General features: G+C 41.1%; 1 protein-coding gene across 1 annotated transcript in view; it reads left to right on the top strand.

Annotated features, from left to right (window-relative positions):
- Nucleotides 1–1,418: 1,418 nt before the first annotated feature.
- The window catches only part of clmpb (CXADR like membrane protein b), a 64,827-nt gene continuing 52,074 nt past the window's right edge, over nt 1,419–14,171 (top strand). Inside the window, exon 1 of the mRNA XM_018698949.2 lies at nt 1,419–1,890. Within this exon, the coding sequence (XP_018554465.1) occupies nt 1,707–1,890 (184 nt within the window). The 5' untranslated portion in view covers nt 1,419–1,706. The remainder of the gene's footprint in view (nt 1,891–14,171) is intronic.

Below are 14,171 nucleotides of genomic sequence, written 5' to 3' on the forward strand. Positions count from 1 at the left end.
ACCTTTAATATTCAGTTGGAAACACAACGAAAAACAGAGCAACATGAGCAAAGGAAAAAAAAAAAATGTTGAGCGTTATTATAAACAAAATGCCTGACCACATGAGACTGAGGACACCACTTTACCGTGTCGTATCTGCCTCTTGTAACATCTGGAATTGTGTTTTTGTATTTGATGCACCCTCTGTGTCTCATCAACTGTTCACTGTCTGCATGTGTTTCTTTGTGTCTGTGCGTTTGCATTGTGAAAGAAAAGGAGAGACAGAGACTGGATGTGTGTGCATGTCTACTTGCGCATGTGAGACATTGTTTCAAGCTATCTACTTATTGGAACGGAAAGGAATGGAAGGAGGCTGGTGCTGAAGAGTAGGCCACTTGAGGGGGAAAGGGATCGCAAGAGAGAGCAGAGGGGCCACCGGGCGAGTGAAAATCCTTTTGTTATATCTGTAGATTGTTGAGACACAGAAGAGGGGGATTAATTTGTCAGTACACAGCAGCAACCCCCCCTTTTTGCTGTTTGTTTACCTAACTTAGACCATGCTGCTCTTGTAAAATATCCTACGCAAAGCCAGTGAAGGGATAAATCTGGTGTGGCAGTTTTGAAAAGATTGATAGAATAATCCTAAGATTGAGAAGCTGCTGGACAAATAAAAAATGGTAAGCGAACAAAAATATGCCTTCTGGTTCAAAACAGATGTTTAAACTGCCTTTGATCACGAGCATGCGTCATCACAGCCTGCAAAATATAAATAGCCAAGAAAATGTATCATGCTTTTGAATTTTAAACATACTGCTCATTTTGTTTCTTCTCAGTTAGCCTGACAGTCCAAATTAATTTTAAAAAATATTTTAAAAAACATAAATAACTAAAGCTAATTACTATAGAGTCTTGATGGGGCTGCAAATAACAGTTATGTTCATTATTGATTAATCTAATGATTATTGTTTTGATGGATCAGTGAATAATAATGTATGTCTATAGCTTGGCCTATAAAATGTTAAAAACCACAGTTCACTAAAGCCCAGAGTGATGTCATCAAATTGCAATTACAAGAGAAGTTTTGGCAGTTTTGGTAGAAAAATGATTTAAATGATTAATCAGTGATCAAGTGATTGATTAATCGATTAATTGATTAAGTAACTAATTGTTTTAGCCAAAAGAAATACAGAGAAGACGAAATTCAGTGAATAATGAACTTATCACTTTAAACCCTGTATGTAATTGTATGTAAATAAGACTATTAGCTCATTACATAATCTTCCTCAAAGTCAACTTTAATTCCGTTCTTATTAAAGAAATCAGCTCCCTCATGCCCGCAACGCCTAACAAGAGGACCCACACCCTCCCAACCAGCCGCACAGTGTTTGTTGCAGGATGCTCGGGCTGTGTAAGAGAACTTCAGACTCTAGAGGTCTCCATCCTTCAGCATCCCCTCATCATCCACCTATTCGCCCTCCTCCTCCTCCTCCTCTTCTCTGGCATTTTGTGCAGCGGAGGAGGAAAGGAGGAGAGACTGCTGAGTAGGATACGGAGGGGACCCTGAGACAACACGTCCCACGCCAGAGCCAGACAGCCGGGGAACTTTGATTTGACGCCAAGTAGCCTGCGATGAAAATGACGATGAAGAGAAAAAGCCACGTTTCTCCTTCTTCTCGGGAGGCTTAGATATGTCGGGCGCGTGCAACATATGATGTCCTTGGACTCATATGCTCAATGAAGATTTATTTATCTCTGATTTTGCTCCTCATTTCGCTGATGGTGCCGCTTCGTTGTGCCTGCACTTAGGTCAGCCGAATGAATTTGAAGGCAGTCTGAGCGCATTGTTTCCAGCTCCGTTGCATATGGGATTTCCAGCCGTGATGTCTGCAATATTTCGCTCTTTGTTTCTGGGTAAGTCACTTCCCATTCCCTTAAAGGATAATTAATTAATTTAAAAAGCAGCGGAGTGTGTTCGTCTGTCATTTGTCACTGAGGATGTGGACACTGATGTCTGTCCTTACTAGATTTACAAAGATTTATTTGGGTGTACAATTTTATTGTTGGAACACGTCAGTAACAACACATCTGGCAAATGTTTTCAGCCCCGATTTAGGATGATGTCAGAATATTTTTCCCTTTATTTTTGTAGCACTTGCGCAATTGTTAAGATCTCGTTATTTATATTTACATGTCTTTGATAAAATGGAAAAGCACAAGTACCCCTTGATTTCATAATCACAGGCTGCTTTGTTTGGGGGAGCTCGCAAAAGGAAAAATTAAAGGGGGTAAAAGTTCACCTGACCCCTCCCTTTAAATCTGCCGTCCAGATTCTATCGACCATGTACCTATGTGCATGTACTGAAACCAATTTTTCAAAGGCGCGCTGGCTGCAGATAAACAAAATGCTTTTTTAAAACCACTTTTCACCATCATTTGTAATGTTCCACGTACAGAAACCACTAAGACCCTACAGGGTTTGGTATTTTTCATATGCTGTTTCTTATTTTTTGGCCCAATTTGACATGAAACCTTTGTTTTTCTTTGGAAAGTTAAACATTAAAGGGTTGATTGAAAATGTTAGTTTCTTATGATCACAAATTTTTCTATCAGCCATGACAGTAATTAATGTTATCACCACTACTAGTGATACTAATACCAACACTGCTCTTCTTACTACCATTGCTGCTGTTATTACTGATATTACAGTAATATGCTTAGAGCCTGGAGGAGATTCCAGGTGCAGAGTTAAATGGAGGCTTTTTTAATTCCACTGTGACTCCACTGACTGGAAGTTACTGTAGCACTGTGAAACAGTGTGTAAAAATGACTTCGAGTAAGCAGTTTCACACTCACCACTACTGTCTCATCACCTGCAGTGAGAAGGAACAAAAACCCCTCAAATTTCCCTAGTTGGATGTAACTGGAGTTTACAGTCTGCAGTGTCTCTGGACTGATTAGTATGAAAAAGTTTGGAAACCCCTGAGTTAAAGTAAGAGTATTTAAGAGTGGTCATATGAGGAATAATGTACTCAAGACCAAGTAGCTCATTTGCTCTGGTTTGAGTCCAGAAGCCGTGCTCTAGCCTCCTGTACTTGCTGTCCATACTGCAGTGTCGAGAGAAATCACTAGCATGCATTTATTTTTTCATTTGATTAGTTTAGACAAACAACTGATGTTATTTGCTTATGCTTGATGTGGCTTGTGCTGTAGGCTTGTGAATACCTTAAGAGTTTGTTATCTTCAACTCCCATTATTCAGTTACTTCCATACTGTGATGACCTCTCGGGGAAAGTACCCTGCCCCCTGCTCAATGCATTCTGGGAAAGGCTACATTCCCCCATAATATGAATAAGATAAGCAGCGCAGAAAATGGAAAAATTGACATATTCCATGGTCCTGCATACATGCTGACTTGTTAGGGGTTACATTGGTCTACCAGTGAATCCAGAGTATGTGCTCAGTGGTGATGGTTACTGATCCTTGGTTTAACTAAAGGAGCTGACTCGGCATTGGACACTGCAGTCCAAGACATTTTTTAGTTTAGTTCATCGGTCTTCTTCAAGCTAAACACTAAGATTATCTAGATACCAATGCCCTGATGATGATGATGATGATGATGATGATGATGATAAAAACACAACCAGTTCCTAGCTGGCACAGTGGAGTCGGCAATGGTGAGGTGAAAACATTAGACATTAAATTACACAACAATTTATTCCCCTAATAAAAATAATAACAATACGCTTTTCTTAAAATAACCATCAGCCTGTGCCAACAGTATTAAATGACTTCTTGTTGCCATGGTGAGGAATTCTCTCCTTCCTCTGTCATGTCACAAGATATGACTGCATAAAACAATTCATGCAGCTGAAAAATGATATTACGCTGAATGTCCAGTACAGCTGCAACCTGGGTCATGCATCTCTCATGCGAGAACAAAAATATCTGCCAGTCAGCCAAAAGAGCAAGGAGATGTATGTAGCTTTTCAGGCTAGGCTGCTCTGCTGTGCCAGACTGAAGGACATTTTCCTTAACTTATAGCCTTTATTAATTCAAGATCAACACCAAGGCCAAGTAAAGAGAGGAAGTGGCTGTTTTATTATAAAAGAATCAATAGTCATTAATAGAGGCTCATTTCCTTTTTATTTGGCTTTAGCCTCGCAAGTCATGAGACATCCTTAATTTAATATCTGTTGGAGATGTAATATCCACTGTTCACATTACAGATAAGTAGCACAATTAATTGCCACAGAGAGTTCTGTAGCTCCCTTCAGTAACTCTGCTGATACAAAGTAAGAAACAGAACAAGGTCAAATAAAGTAACTCATGGTGCAGTGGTAGATTTGGCCAGGTAAAAGGGACTAGTGATGGATTGCCTATCTGTCCTTGTGCCAGGATTAAATGATTCTGAATGAGGGGATTTGAAAATGACTGTCCAAGAAGTAATAACATAGTGTAAGTCACTTGACAGAAATGTAATTGGAAAGAATGAGCAGCCTTTCTATCCCAACCCTGCACCCTTACATTGGAGTCTTATGCTTGAGCATCTGTCTGTAAGAGAATGCAATGTGAATAATCATGGGAATACAGTACGGTCTTAACATTAGTGTGTGTGAGTTGATGCATGTGTGTCTACATGCATGTGTATACTGTTTGTGTCTAACAGTGAGAATATGGCAGTGTCTATGCACGCATGCTAGTGTTAGATGTAGATAAAGAGAGCAGTGGTTCCAAACAGAAATTCTGTCCCTATTCTATATTTAGCATGTCTGCCGGGGTAGGCAGAGGATCTCTGAAATGTGAAGATGACAGGAGCCTCCTGAGCCAGAGGTTATGAAGTGACATCTTGATGTGTTTGCGCCTGAATCACACTCCCACACACACACCCAGGCACAGACTTCTGACATTCCTACAAACCCAGAGACATTTCGATATTTGACGTCTAGTTACCATACATTAAGGCTTCGTTTTGATCTCCTTTTGGCTCACATTATTCTTCAGCATTATCACGTGGCATCCCCTATGCGTGTTTTCATATTCTCAGCTTCAAAAATATTTGTTCTTTGAGATCATGTGATGAATTTGGCAGATCTGTTCTGTGGGATCTGAGTTTGCAGGATATTTGAAGCATTTGTCAGTTAGGTGTGGAGCTTTGCACAGTGCATTGAAGTCACCTTCATCTCACATTGTAGAAGCATAAAGTTTGAAATGACTTTCTGTGTCACCTCAATTGGCAAGTGCAATGCATTTACACAAAGTTTATTTGATGATTGTGGTTAAGGCATACTAACACTTTCAACATATTCTCACACAGTCTGACCAATGAGACAATGCAAAGCATCACAGAACACATAGTATGTACCCAGGGATCAATATCCAGTTCATACTGCATTCAAGCTGTAGGACATGCAGCACAGTATATCTGCAGCTGTTGAGGAAAAATAGCAAAAAGCTAGCAGTGCATTGCTCCAGATAGTGAAATGACTTCCTTTCCACCTACAATGTCAGCTATTTGACATGCAGAACAAAGTGTAAACAGATTTCCATCAAGAGAGGATTGTATTACTCAAAGCAAAAGTGGCAAATCTGAATGGATCAGCAAGGGCAGAGCAGATTGGAATACAAAACCTCTACCAAGGGTGACTGAAGAGGCCTACAGATGAGTACAGAGGTCCAGCCGTCCTCAAAACAATTGACCCATATCATTAACAAACACTGATTTGCCTTCCAAGCACTTTACCCTGGTGTGCACAGCCTTTGAATGACAGCGTGCTTCCCTGAATAACAAGCCGTCCTCCTTCTGTACCTGAGGGATTCTTCATGTTTCATTGATTATGGTGCTTTTAGTCAGAAGGTCTTTCTATTCTGTCGCAGCAAGCTGGATGCCATGCTTGAAATAAGAGTGTTTGTAGGTGAAAGTGTGCCTGCTTTGTAGAGTAAGTGCTTTTTTTCCTACTAGCAGAGGGTCGAGGTCAGCTGTATTTTTATAGCAGCCCAAGACATGCAAGGTAGAAAATAAAGGTCACAGTGTCTTTGTTGGACAGTTTTTTCATTTTCCTCCTGCTTTCTGCCACACCCATAATTCCAAGCTATCCACGTATCATTCTGTATGGGCCTTTTGTCACTTGCATCTTGTAAAACACAAGACACATGCCTAGACAGAGCTGGGTTTGTGTCGTGTTTCTGACCTATAAACCCTCCCCCTTTTCATCCTTCACTGGGAAAATTACTGCCAGATTATTTTGGAACGTATGAACAGGAACTGCCTATTTCACTTTACTGCTAATCTTTGACAGATGTTCTGGGGAGGCTCACATTCACATTAACTGGAGCCACATGCGCAGTCTACACATGACAGTACACCACACCAGCATGCTGTACTGCTGTACAGTACACAAGCAATTAAAGACACACACGTTTTAAGCAGATAAACTAACACACATACACATGACAGCTACCTGCTGTTTTATACACTAGGTGTATCATTTTTATTGATCAAAATTCTCATACCATACCATATCAGATTGAGGAATCATAAAGTTTTGCAACAATCTAGACACTTCCATTGTTAAAAGGTGTTGTTAGGTGGTGATATTTTGCAAATGATATTTTGTTTAATTGCTTAAACAGTTAGCAGTAGATAAATGTTTTAGTCAAGTTGCGGAAAGCACACACACTTGGTTAAGGTTAGGAAAAGATCATTGTCTTGGTTAAATATTATGTCAACAGTGAACCAATGCAGTAAATAAATGTAGCACTTGTTCTCTTGAAAACAACATTATCCAGGTCGTAATTACATTTTCTCACAGATCATATTTGGCAATACAATGTGAACTGAATAATCAGAAAGTAGTCAATAGATCACTCGAGAAGGAAGATAACTGGCAGTCCTATATATTTCCGTTCATTTTGTTACTTCTGCTTTACAGAAGGATAATTTGGATCAAGCGTCCTATTATTTGACCTCAAGACAGCAGTGACAATAACAATCACCTTACAAAATAACCCTTTACCTCTTAAATCACTTGACCCCACTTCACCTGGATCTCTCACTAACTGGCCTAAGCAGAAATGCATTCAGTAAACCATGTCATTAACAACATCTTTAGCATTGCATTATTGCATCAGGAGGATGTAGGAGTCCCTATCCATTATGGATATCTAACAGTAAATCACATTACAAAATTACAACAAGAAACCCAGCTTGCTCTCACCTCCCATTACTTGTATGATTATAATTTTTTATTCATCTTGTTACTGAGTGAGTTTAGCTTGTAACATCCCATAATGTTTTGCCATAATGTCTGTAAATTCTGTCCTATTTACCACCATCTACCTAAATCTATGTCTTTTGTCATGTTATATAAAAAAGTAAATGGGATAAGACAATGAAGGAAATAACCAAGACAGCACATTTAGCATATTAAGATCAGCTACTCCAAAACTAAAACAGATGACCCTTTAACACCTTGAGTAGTTATGACTCTTAAAGGTTTCATTGGCCTCTTAGTTCTCTGTAATCTCTACAGCCATGGCCATACCCTCCAAAGGGAGGATTTCTACCCTATTTGCAGTAGTGAATAACCATGAAAGTCAATGAAGCAGGAACAATTACTATTACTACAATTACAATTATTAGCTATTTTCTTAGAAAACGTGGAGCGATTTGGTCCTTGTGAGCATAAACATATTAATCAAGGTCTATGATTGTTTTATGTAAGCAATGAGGAGATCAAAGAGTGAGCTAAACGGTGAGATAAACTCCGATGCTGTTGGTGAGGTGGAGCATGGAATTGTCTCGCATTGATTCACCTCACTGAAGGTCTGTCCTGATATTAATTCTTTGCAGCTATTGACATTGTTGGAAAAAGGATTACATCTATCACCAACCGAGTGCTCTTCGGCTGCGAGAGCAAAGGTGATCAAAATTCATACGTCTTGCAAAAATACCATTTAAAATGATTTGTTTATCAGCGGTGGGGTTTGAGATACTATCATTGCAGAGCTCCCGGCCCTGTTGTGGAGCTTTCAAGTGCTTTCTGCTTTACTGAAACCTGGCAGTGCGGAATAAAGCTGGCATGCTTGTCTTCTCTAAGCAGAACATGCTTTTGATCTATGTTCACTGTCTCTGAAACCAGGTATGTCTCTGTTTTCTGTGCAGCTGCTCGACGCAACTGTGCAGGAAAATAAACAGCTCAAAAAGCAAAATCCCCATTGCCAAGGTGTCTTTCACTTTCAAGCAGCTTAGCATAGTGCTTACATCAGTGACACAAAGGAAGAAAAAGCAAACTATTGATGAAACATTTACACCCAGCGAGCAGCACAGGAGTGACATTGGTTGTATTACAGTAGAGGTCAAGCCTGTGTGCCTCTTCAAAGATTTCCTCTGTCACCTTGAAACCTGTTAACATGACAAAGGTTGACCAAATCTGATGGTGCTGATTGAATGTCAAGTCAAGATGATATCACCAGAGTGGACCTTGATTGGTGTGTTGAGCAAGTTATGTGCTTGGCTAACATTTTCAGTGAGTGACAGAGTGTCAAAACCACAGTAAACCATCTGCCAATAATTGATCATTTCTTACCAGTCGCTTAGCGCTTTAATTGGTCATGGGGTGCACCTGTCAGACTCCAACCTGTGTGGTGCCTTGTCTCACACTGTGATTATTGATTATCATGTCCAAATATCAACTTGGACATTCAAACAGCATCATACTGGTGAAATGAAAATCAGCAAGAGAATACAGCTCACAGCTAGACTGCAACCACGGGGAATCCCCCTCCCCTCCTCTTAAATCTGAAAGCAAAGGATTTTTCATGCAGACAGAAAGAATTTTGAAAATCTCAAAATATTGACTTTTCTTTCATTCCTATGTGGCATTCAGCTGTAATTCAATCCCCACAATTGATTGCAGATGAATAAAAGCAACTTGCATTTTACCAAATAATGGCAACCCAGGCAAGGCTTATTTTCTTCGTCTCCTGCTTTTCCAATTGGGAGCTGACTGAATGAACAGAAGGAAATGTTCCACGTCGCTCTATTTAGACGCCTGCTGTTCCTTTCAATTTGAAGCAGTCTATTAGCCCAGCAAGCAGGACACTCCATTAGGTGTTTTGAACCCCCGTGCTACATTGTCTCACTCCATTTCCTCTTTTGCTTGCCAGTCTTCCCTAAAGCGTTAGTGGCTTTAATCAGCAGAGGCCCTTCTGCCCTTCAGACATTTATCTTCAGCCGCTTTTGGTCGTCACCGAGCAGCCTGGAAAGACTAAAGATGGATGGTGTTTGGAAGGGAGGGAATTCAGTGGCCATTGATTAGAGTGGTGGAAGACAAAGTGGTCACCTGCACAAGACCTGAACACCATCTGGAGGATCCCCCTCCACTCTTAGTGCATGATAGCTGAAGTCAGGACTCAGCCATCTGTCAAATTTAGATCTGTGCTGAGCGCAAGGAAAAAAGGATTTTGGTTGGGTACTAAAAACATTCAGCTCATGCTATAGCTTTAAATTGTAGGCCTAATCTGTTTATTGACTGTAATAAAATGTTGGCCTTTAAAGCTCTGCAAGATGTGCAATTCTGCTAATTAATTCTTTATTGGGATGAAATCCTTGGTCATCAGAACCTTACCTCATGTCAGTAGGAACTGTAAAAAAAAGCAATAACTTAGGTCCAGCCTTTGGTGGCCACTGCTGTTCTCTTGCAGTGGATGTTGTGTGATGGATGGTTTAATTATCCAACCACAATGCTAGCCACTGGGTCTGTCATAGCACAGCGAAAACATTGTGAACTTAATATCATTGATCAATTGCCAAGTTGTCCACAAATTAAGTATGTAATGCCACTGACTGAGCTACAGCTCTCCCCTCACTATTTCATATTAAATAGCACACAAGCCCTTTATCAGGCTGAAAGGTTGAGAAGTTTGTTCCCACAGGAGATTGAGTCACTTATTCAGAGCTCAGACTGTGTAAGTGTAAGTGGTGGTGTAAGTACAATAAATATCGCTAGGGCTAAAAAAGCTCTTTCCCTCCTCTTCCTCCCTCTTCTTTTCCCTTTTCTCAGCAAAGAGCGTCAGAACAGATGGAACCACCACCTTTGTTTTTTCCAACTCGTTAGACTTGACTTGTTGATGAAATGGAGCCTTTACGCTATGCTGCACATGCAGATGTGTAGCTGTACGTTTTTTAATGTAGCCACTGTCAAAAACTGCCCTGCAGTACGAGTGATATCATCTACAGCCTAAAGAACCTACAGTGTGAATGTTACATTTTTAATCTTAAAACAGCCCTATGTAGCCTTTTTTTTTCTATACTAAGACCAGTTTTCATGATCAAGAAAGCAGCACTAGCTTTGCATCCTCATGAAGTGAAGGTGGAGTTTGTTTTTACCTCTTACTGCTGATAAACACAAATGCTCTCTGCAGCTGTAGGCTAGTGGTGCTCTTGTGATTGTGTAAACACACTACAGTAATGGAGTGTACCTCAGAGAATAGCAAACTGATGCCAACAATTTTGCAATCATAACTTGCAACTCATTCAGTGAAGATAATGGCATGTTTCCTCCATTTGTGTTTGACATCCATTTCTGTTTAGTGCACGCTTGTTTAGCCTGGCCCATCACGCAGCTTGTCAGACTCAGCTTATAGAGCACCACATCTCTTGTCGGGAGACAGACAGACAGGGCCTTAGGACTGCATTCAAGATGCCTGTCATGGTTTGGCATTGTTGTCCAAACTGTCACACTTAAAATTGTCTTACTGTGGTTGCTGGATGAGGATAGTGATGTTCCTCAGCGTGTGAACGGTGCAGCAGTGAGTGAAAACTGTGCTGTACTCCGAGTTTGACGTCTCCCTCAAAATTATTAAACATGAGGCTTTTTTTGGACCTCACATTTTCTCTCAGCAGCAGACATAACTTTTATTTTGTGTGTCTTTCTTCAAGAGGGAAATCAAGAGTGTTAACATTTGGCTTGATTTGCTGTCTAGGGTCCAAAGACGCTGTGGAGGAGGAAATAGCAGAGTTTGCAAATTCAAGCTCTTAAAATAATTAAAGTTGGCATGATGACTCTGCTTTCTAGATGGGTCCAAGCTCAAAAAAGACAGCTTTGGGAGTTACACCACAGTAACAGCAATCTATACTCTGAAACTAGGAATAATGAAGGTTATAATATGCAATGTGCAGATAAGATGAAATCAAATGCATAATTCTGTCACTGTGGAGTGAAATTAAGCTTTTGGCCACTGACCCGTCATACTGGAAAACAAACATTTTTCCATTTAGAGGGAGATGCTGTTTACTCTATTAACCTTTCCTCTCGGTTGCACTCTTGACATTGAACAATGTGGAAGAGGCCGACTCCTCGCTGGCCCTTTTGCTAATGAGGCAATTAAGTCTATCCTGCCTTGGTTGAGCAAGGGGCCGAGAGAGCAAGGCAAGTCATCTGCTGTCTCAGCAAACACCAAGCATCTTAGCCGTGCCGCAGAATACATAACAAGCCCTACTTTGTTGTAGTGGTCGCCCAGTCGTTGTGGTTCTCCCTTGTCAGTGCGACCCTTAGCACAGCTGGAGATCACAGGCAGCATCAGGCCATATTTATCCATGTGCACTGAATCGCAGCAAATGGAAATGGAAGAAAAACACTGAAATAAAATTACATTTGCGCTCTATTTGTGCAGCTACAGTGAGCGGCAACTGTGTAACATAGCCACAGCTATTTTCATATTTTGGGATAACACCAACACCACATAAAGCACTGTTTAGGGATCAAGTAGTGGACTGTTATTTGTACTCCCTGAATTACAATCCATTTCAGAGTAAATGTTGCTTAATATTTTGTTAATGCTTCAGAAACACAGAATATCTCAGAAATTGTACTGTAAAAAGTAAAGGAATAGAGATGTTGTATTCAGAATCTATACATACATATATATATATATATATATTTGTATGTATATTTTAGCAGTAGGGTGGCATGGTGGTGCAGTTGCTAGCACTGTTGCCTCACAGCAGTAAGGTTCTGCATTCGAGCCCTTGTTTGCCCAGAACTTTTCTGTGTGGAGTTTGCATGTTCTCCCTGTGCCTGTGTACGTTCTCTCCAGGTATTCCGGCTTCTTCACACAGTCTAAAGACATACAGGTTAGGTTAACTGGTGACTCTAAATTGCTCATGGTATGAATGTGAGTGTGAATGGTTGTTTGTCTGTATGCATTGGCCCTGTGATGGACTGGCGATCTGTAGAGGTTGTACCCTGCCTCTCGCCCAATGTCAGGTGGGATAGCCCCCCCCCCCGCGACCCTTAATGGATAAGTAGTATAGATAATGGATGGATGGATATTTCAGCAGTGAATGTACAGTATATTAGTGCTGCCTGCATTTCCGACATAGCCTGATCCCTGTTTCATTTCTTAGCCTCTGAGTGTTGACTTGAGTATTTACCTTGTTTCTTTTATGTTATGAGTTATTCATGCAGCTAAAAGAGCTCTTGCTGGTAGACAGACTGAGAGGATGTGACTGGAGACCAGTGTCAGGAGTGGTGCACACTGTGGCTGGAGATTTACCGTAGAGTACAGGGGAGCAGAATGAGGATGCAGCGCTGATCCGAGTCCCACAAGACCTATAAGAAAAGGTTCTGCCTCTCCTTTTCACCTGTATACTGATAACTAGAAGAGCAATCCACTGTGTGTGGCAGAAGGAAAGATGCAAATATACAACCCTGTGAATGCATATGTGATTGTGTGGATGTCAACGTGTGTGTTCATGCCTAGTTTTATCATCAGATACCCTCTCTGACACATGTTCGAGGGATAGCGTGGAATTGCAGTTGCCTCAAGAGCTTGCCAGGATAACGTTGATTGCTGTAAAATGTGCTGATACTCAGTAGTCTCTAGTTCTCTGGTTTAAAAAAAGACACCCCCGTTACCCAATTAAATGAATTTGACAGCAATTAGCATGTTTCTTCCCTCTTAGCCCAATGACTGGCTGGTATGAGCAGCAGCTGTGTCATACAAAAGGGCCCTGCATTAGGGCCTAAGTTAATGTGTTTAAGGGATGCACAATTCTAACGAGCGATAACGGCAGGCTTACGGCTGCTCAGAAGGGATTAGGGGACATAGTTGTCTGTCTTAAAGCTCAGGCTTAACCATCACACTCTTTTTTCCCTCCTCCATCTCTCCTCCCTGGTAATGAATCGCCAGTGTTTCCTGACATGAGGCGCGAAAAAGAACGTCTCACTCAGCAGGGAACGAAAACGGCTGCTCATTAGCCGCGGAAAGGTGTACGGAACCAGAAAGAGAAGATGTCCGGACAGATTTGTTTGAAATCAATGACTGTCTTCTGAGGCTTCCTCTACAGTATGTGGCTGCCACAACTTACCAGACAAGATCCATAGGAGCTTACATAGACAGGCAAAGGTGTGCTTAAACCACACAGATGGATGTAGAAGAAGGAAGAACAGAGTGAGCACTGTGGCTCCTTTTAGAATCAAATTTCAGCACTCTTGTGCAGCTTTTACTGTGCACTTTAACATATTTGCCTTTTCCATGTGACCAGATCAATATTAAGAGATTACCTCAGCTTGGTATGAGACACAGATGCCTCTGAAGTGGCAGGATTGGAGAGTGACAGAGCTCTGGTTTTCAGTTACAGGACAGTAAAGATGCATAGTGGCAAGGGCGCCAGAAAAAGTGCACAGTTAGCAATAGGCTGCACCGGCAACTGACCACGTGTGTTTACTGGTGGCTACAATTACTGACATTAGACACGACAGGTTACATGCCTTTTCCGCAAAATATACTGAATAACACAGAAACCACCTTCATCGCACATACACAGCCTTCCTTTTCCTCATTCTAAACTTAATCCTTCCCTCTACATATACTTGGGTAGAGCTTTTATGATGGCATTTCACTGAGAAATGATTTTCAATGACTATTCATTCAATATTCACCTTGTGCCTTGTATTCATTGTGCGCTAATGTCACCACTCAATAGTCTGTGGCTACATACCCAGGACAGATGTTTGCTTCATGTATGCTTCATGTATATGTTTCATGTATAGACCTGAGCATTGGTTTTTCCAAAGCAATGGAAGCAGTGTTGTCACTTGCCACCCTGTGCTGCCCCTGGGAAGTGTATTGGGAGACCTTCTCATTGACATGCAAGTTAGCACCATCTTGTTGTCTGGTAACTGTACCAC

This window comes from Lates calcarifer, linkage group LG21 (assembly GCF_001640805.2).
Source record: "Lates calcarifer isolate ASB-BC8 linkage group LG21, TLL_Latcal_v3, whole genome shotgun sequence".
NCBI classification, from domain to species: Eukaryota; Metazoa; Chordata; class Actinopteri; family Centropomidae; genus Lates; species Lates calcarifer.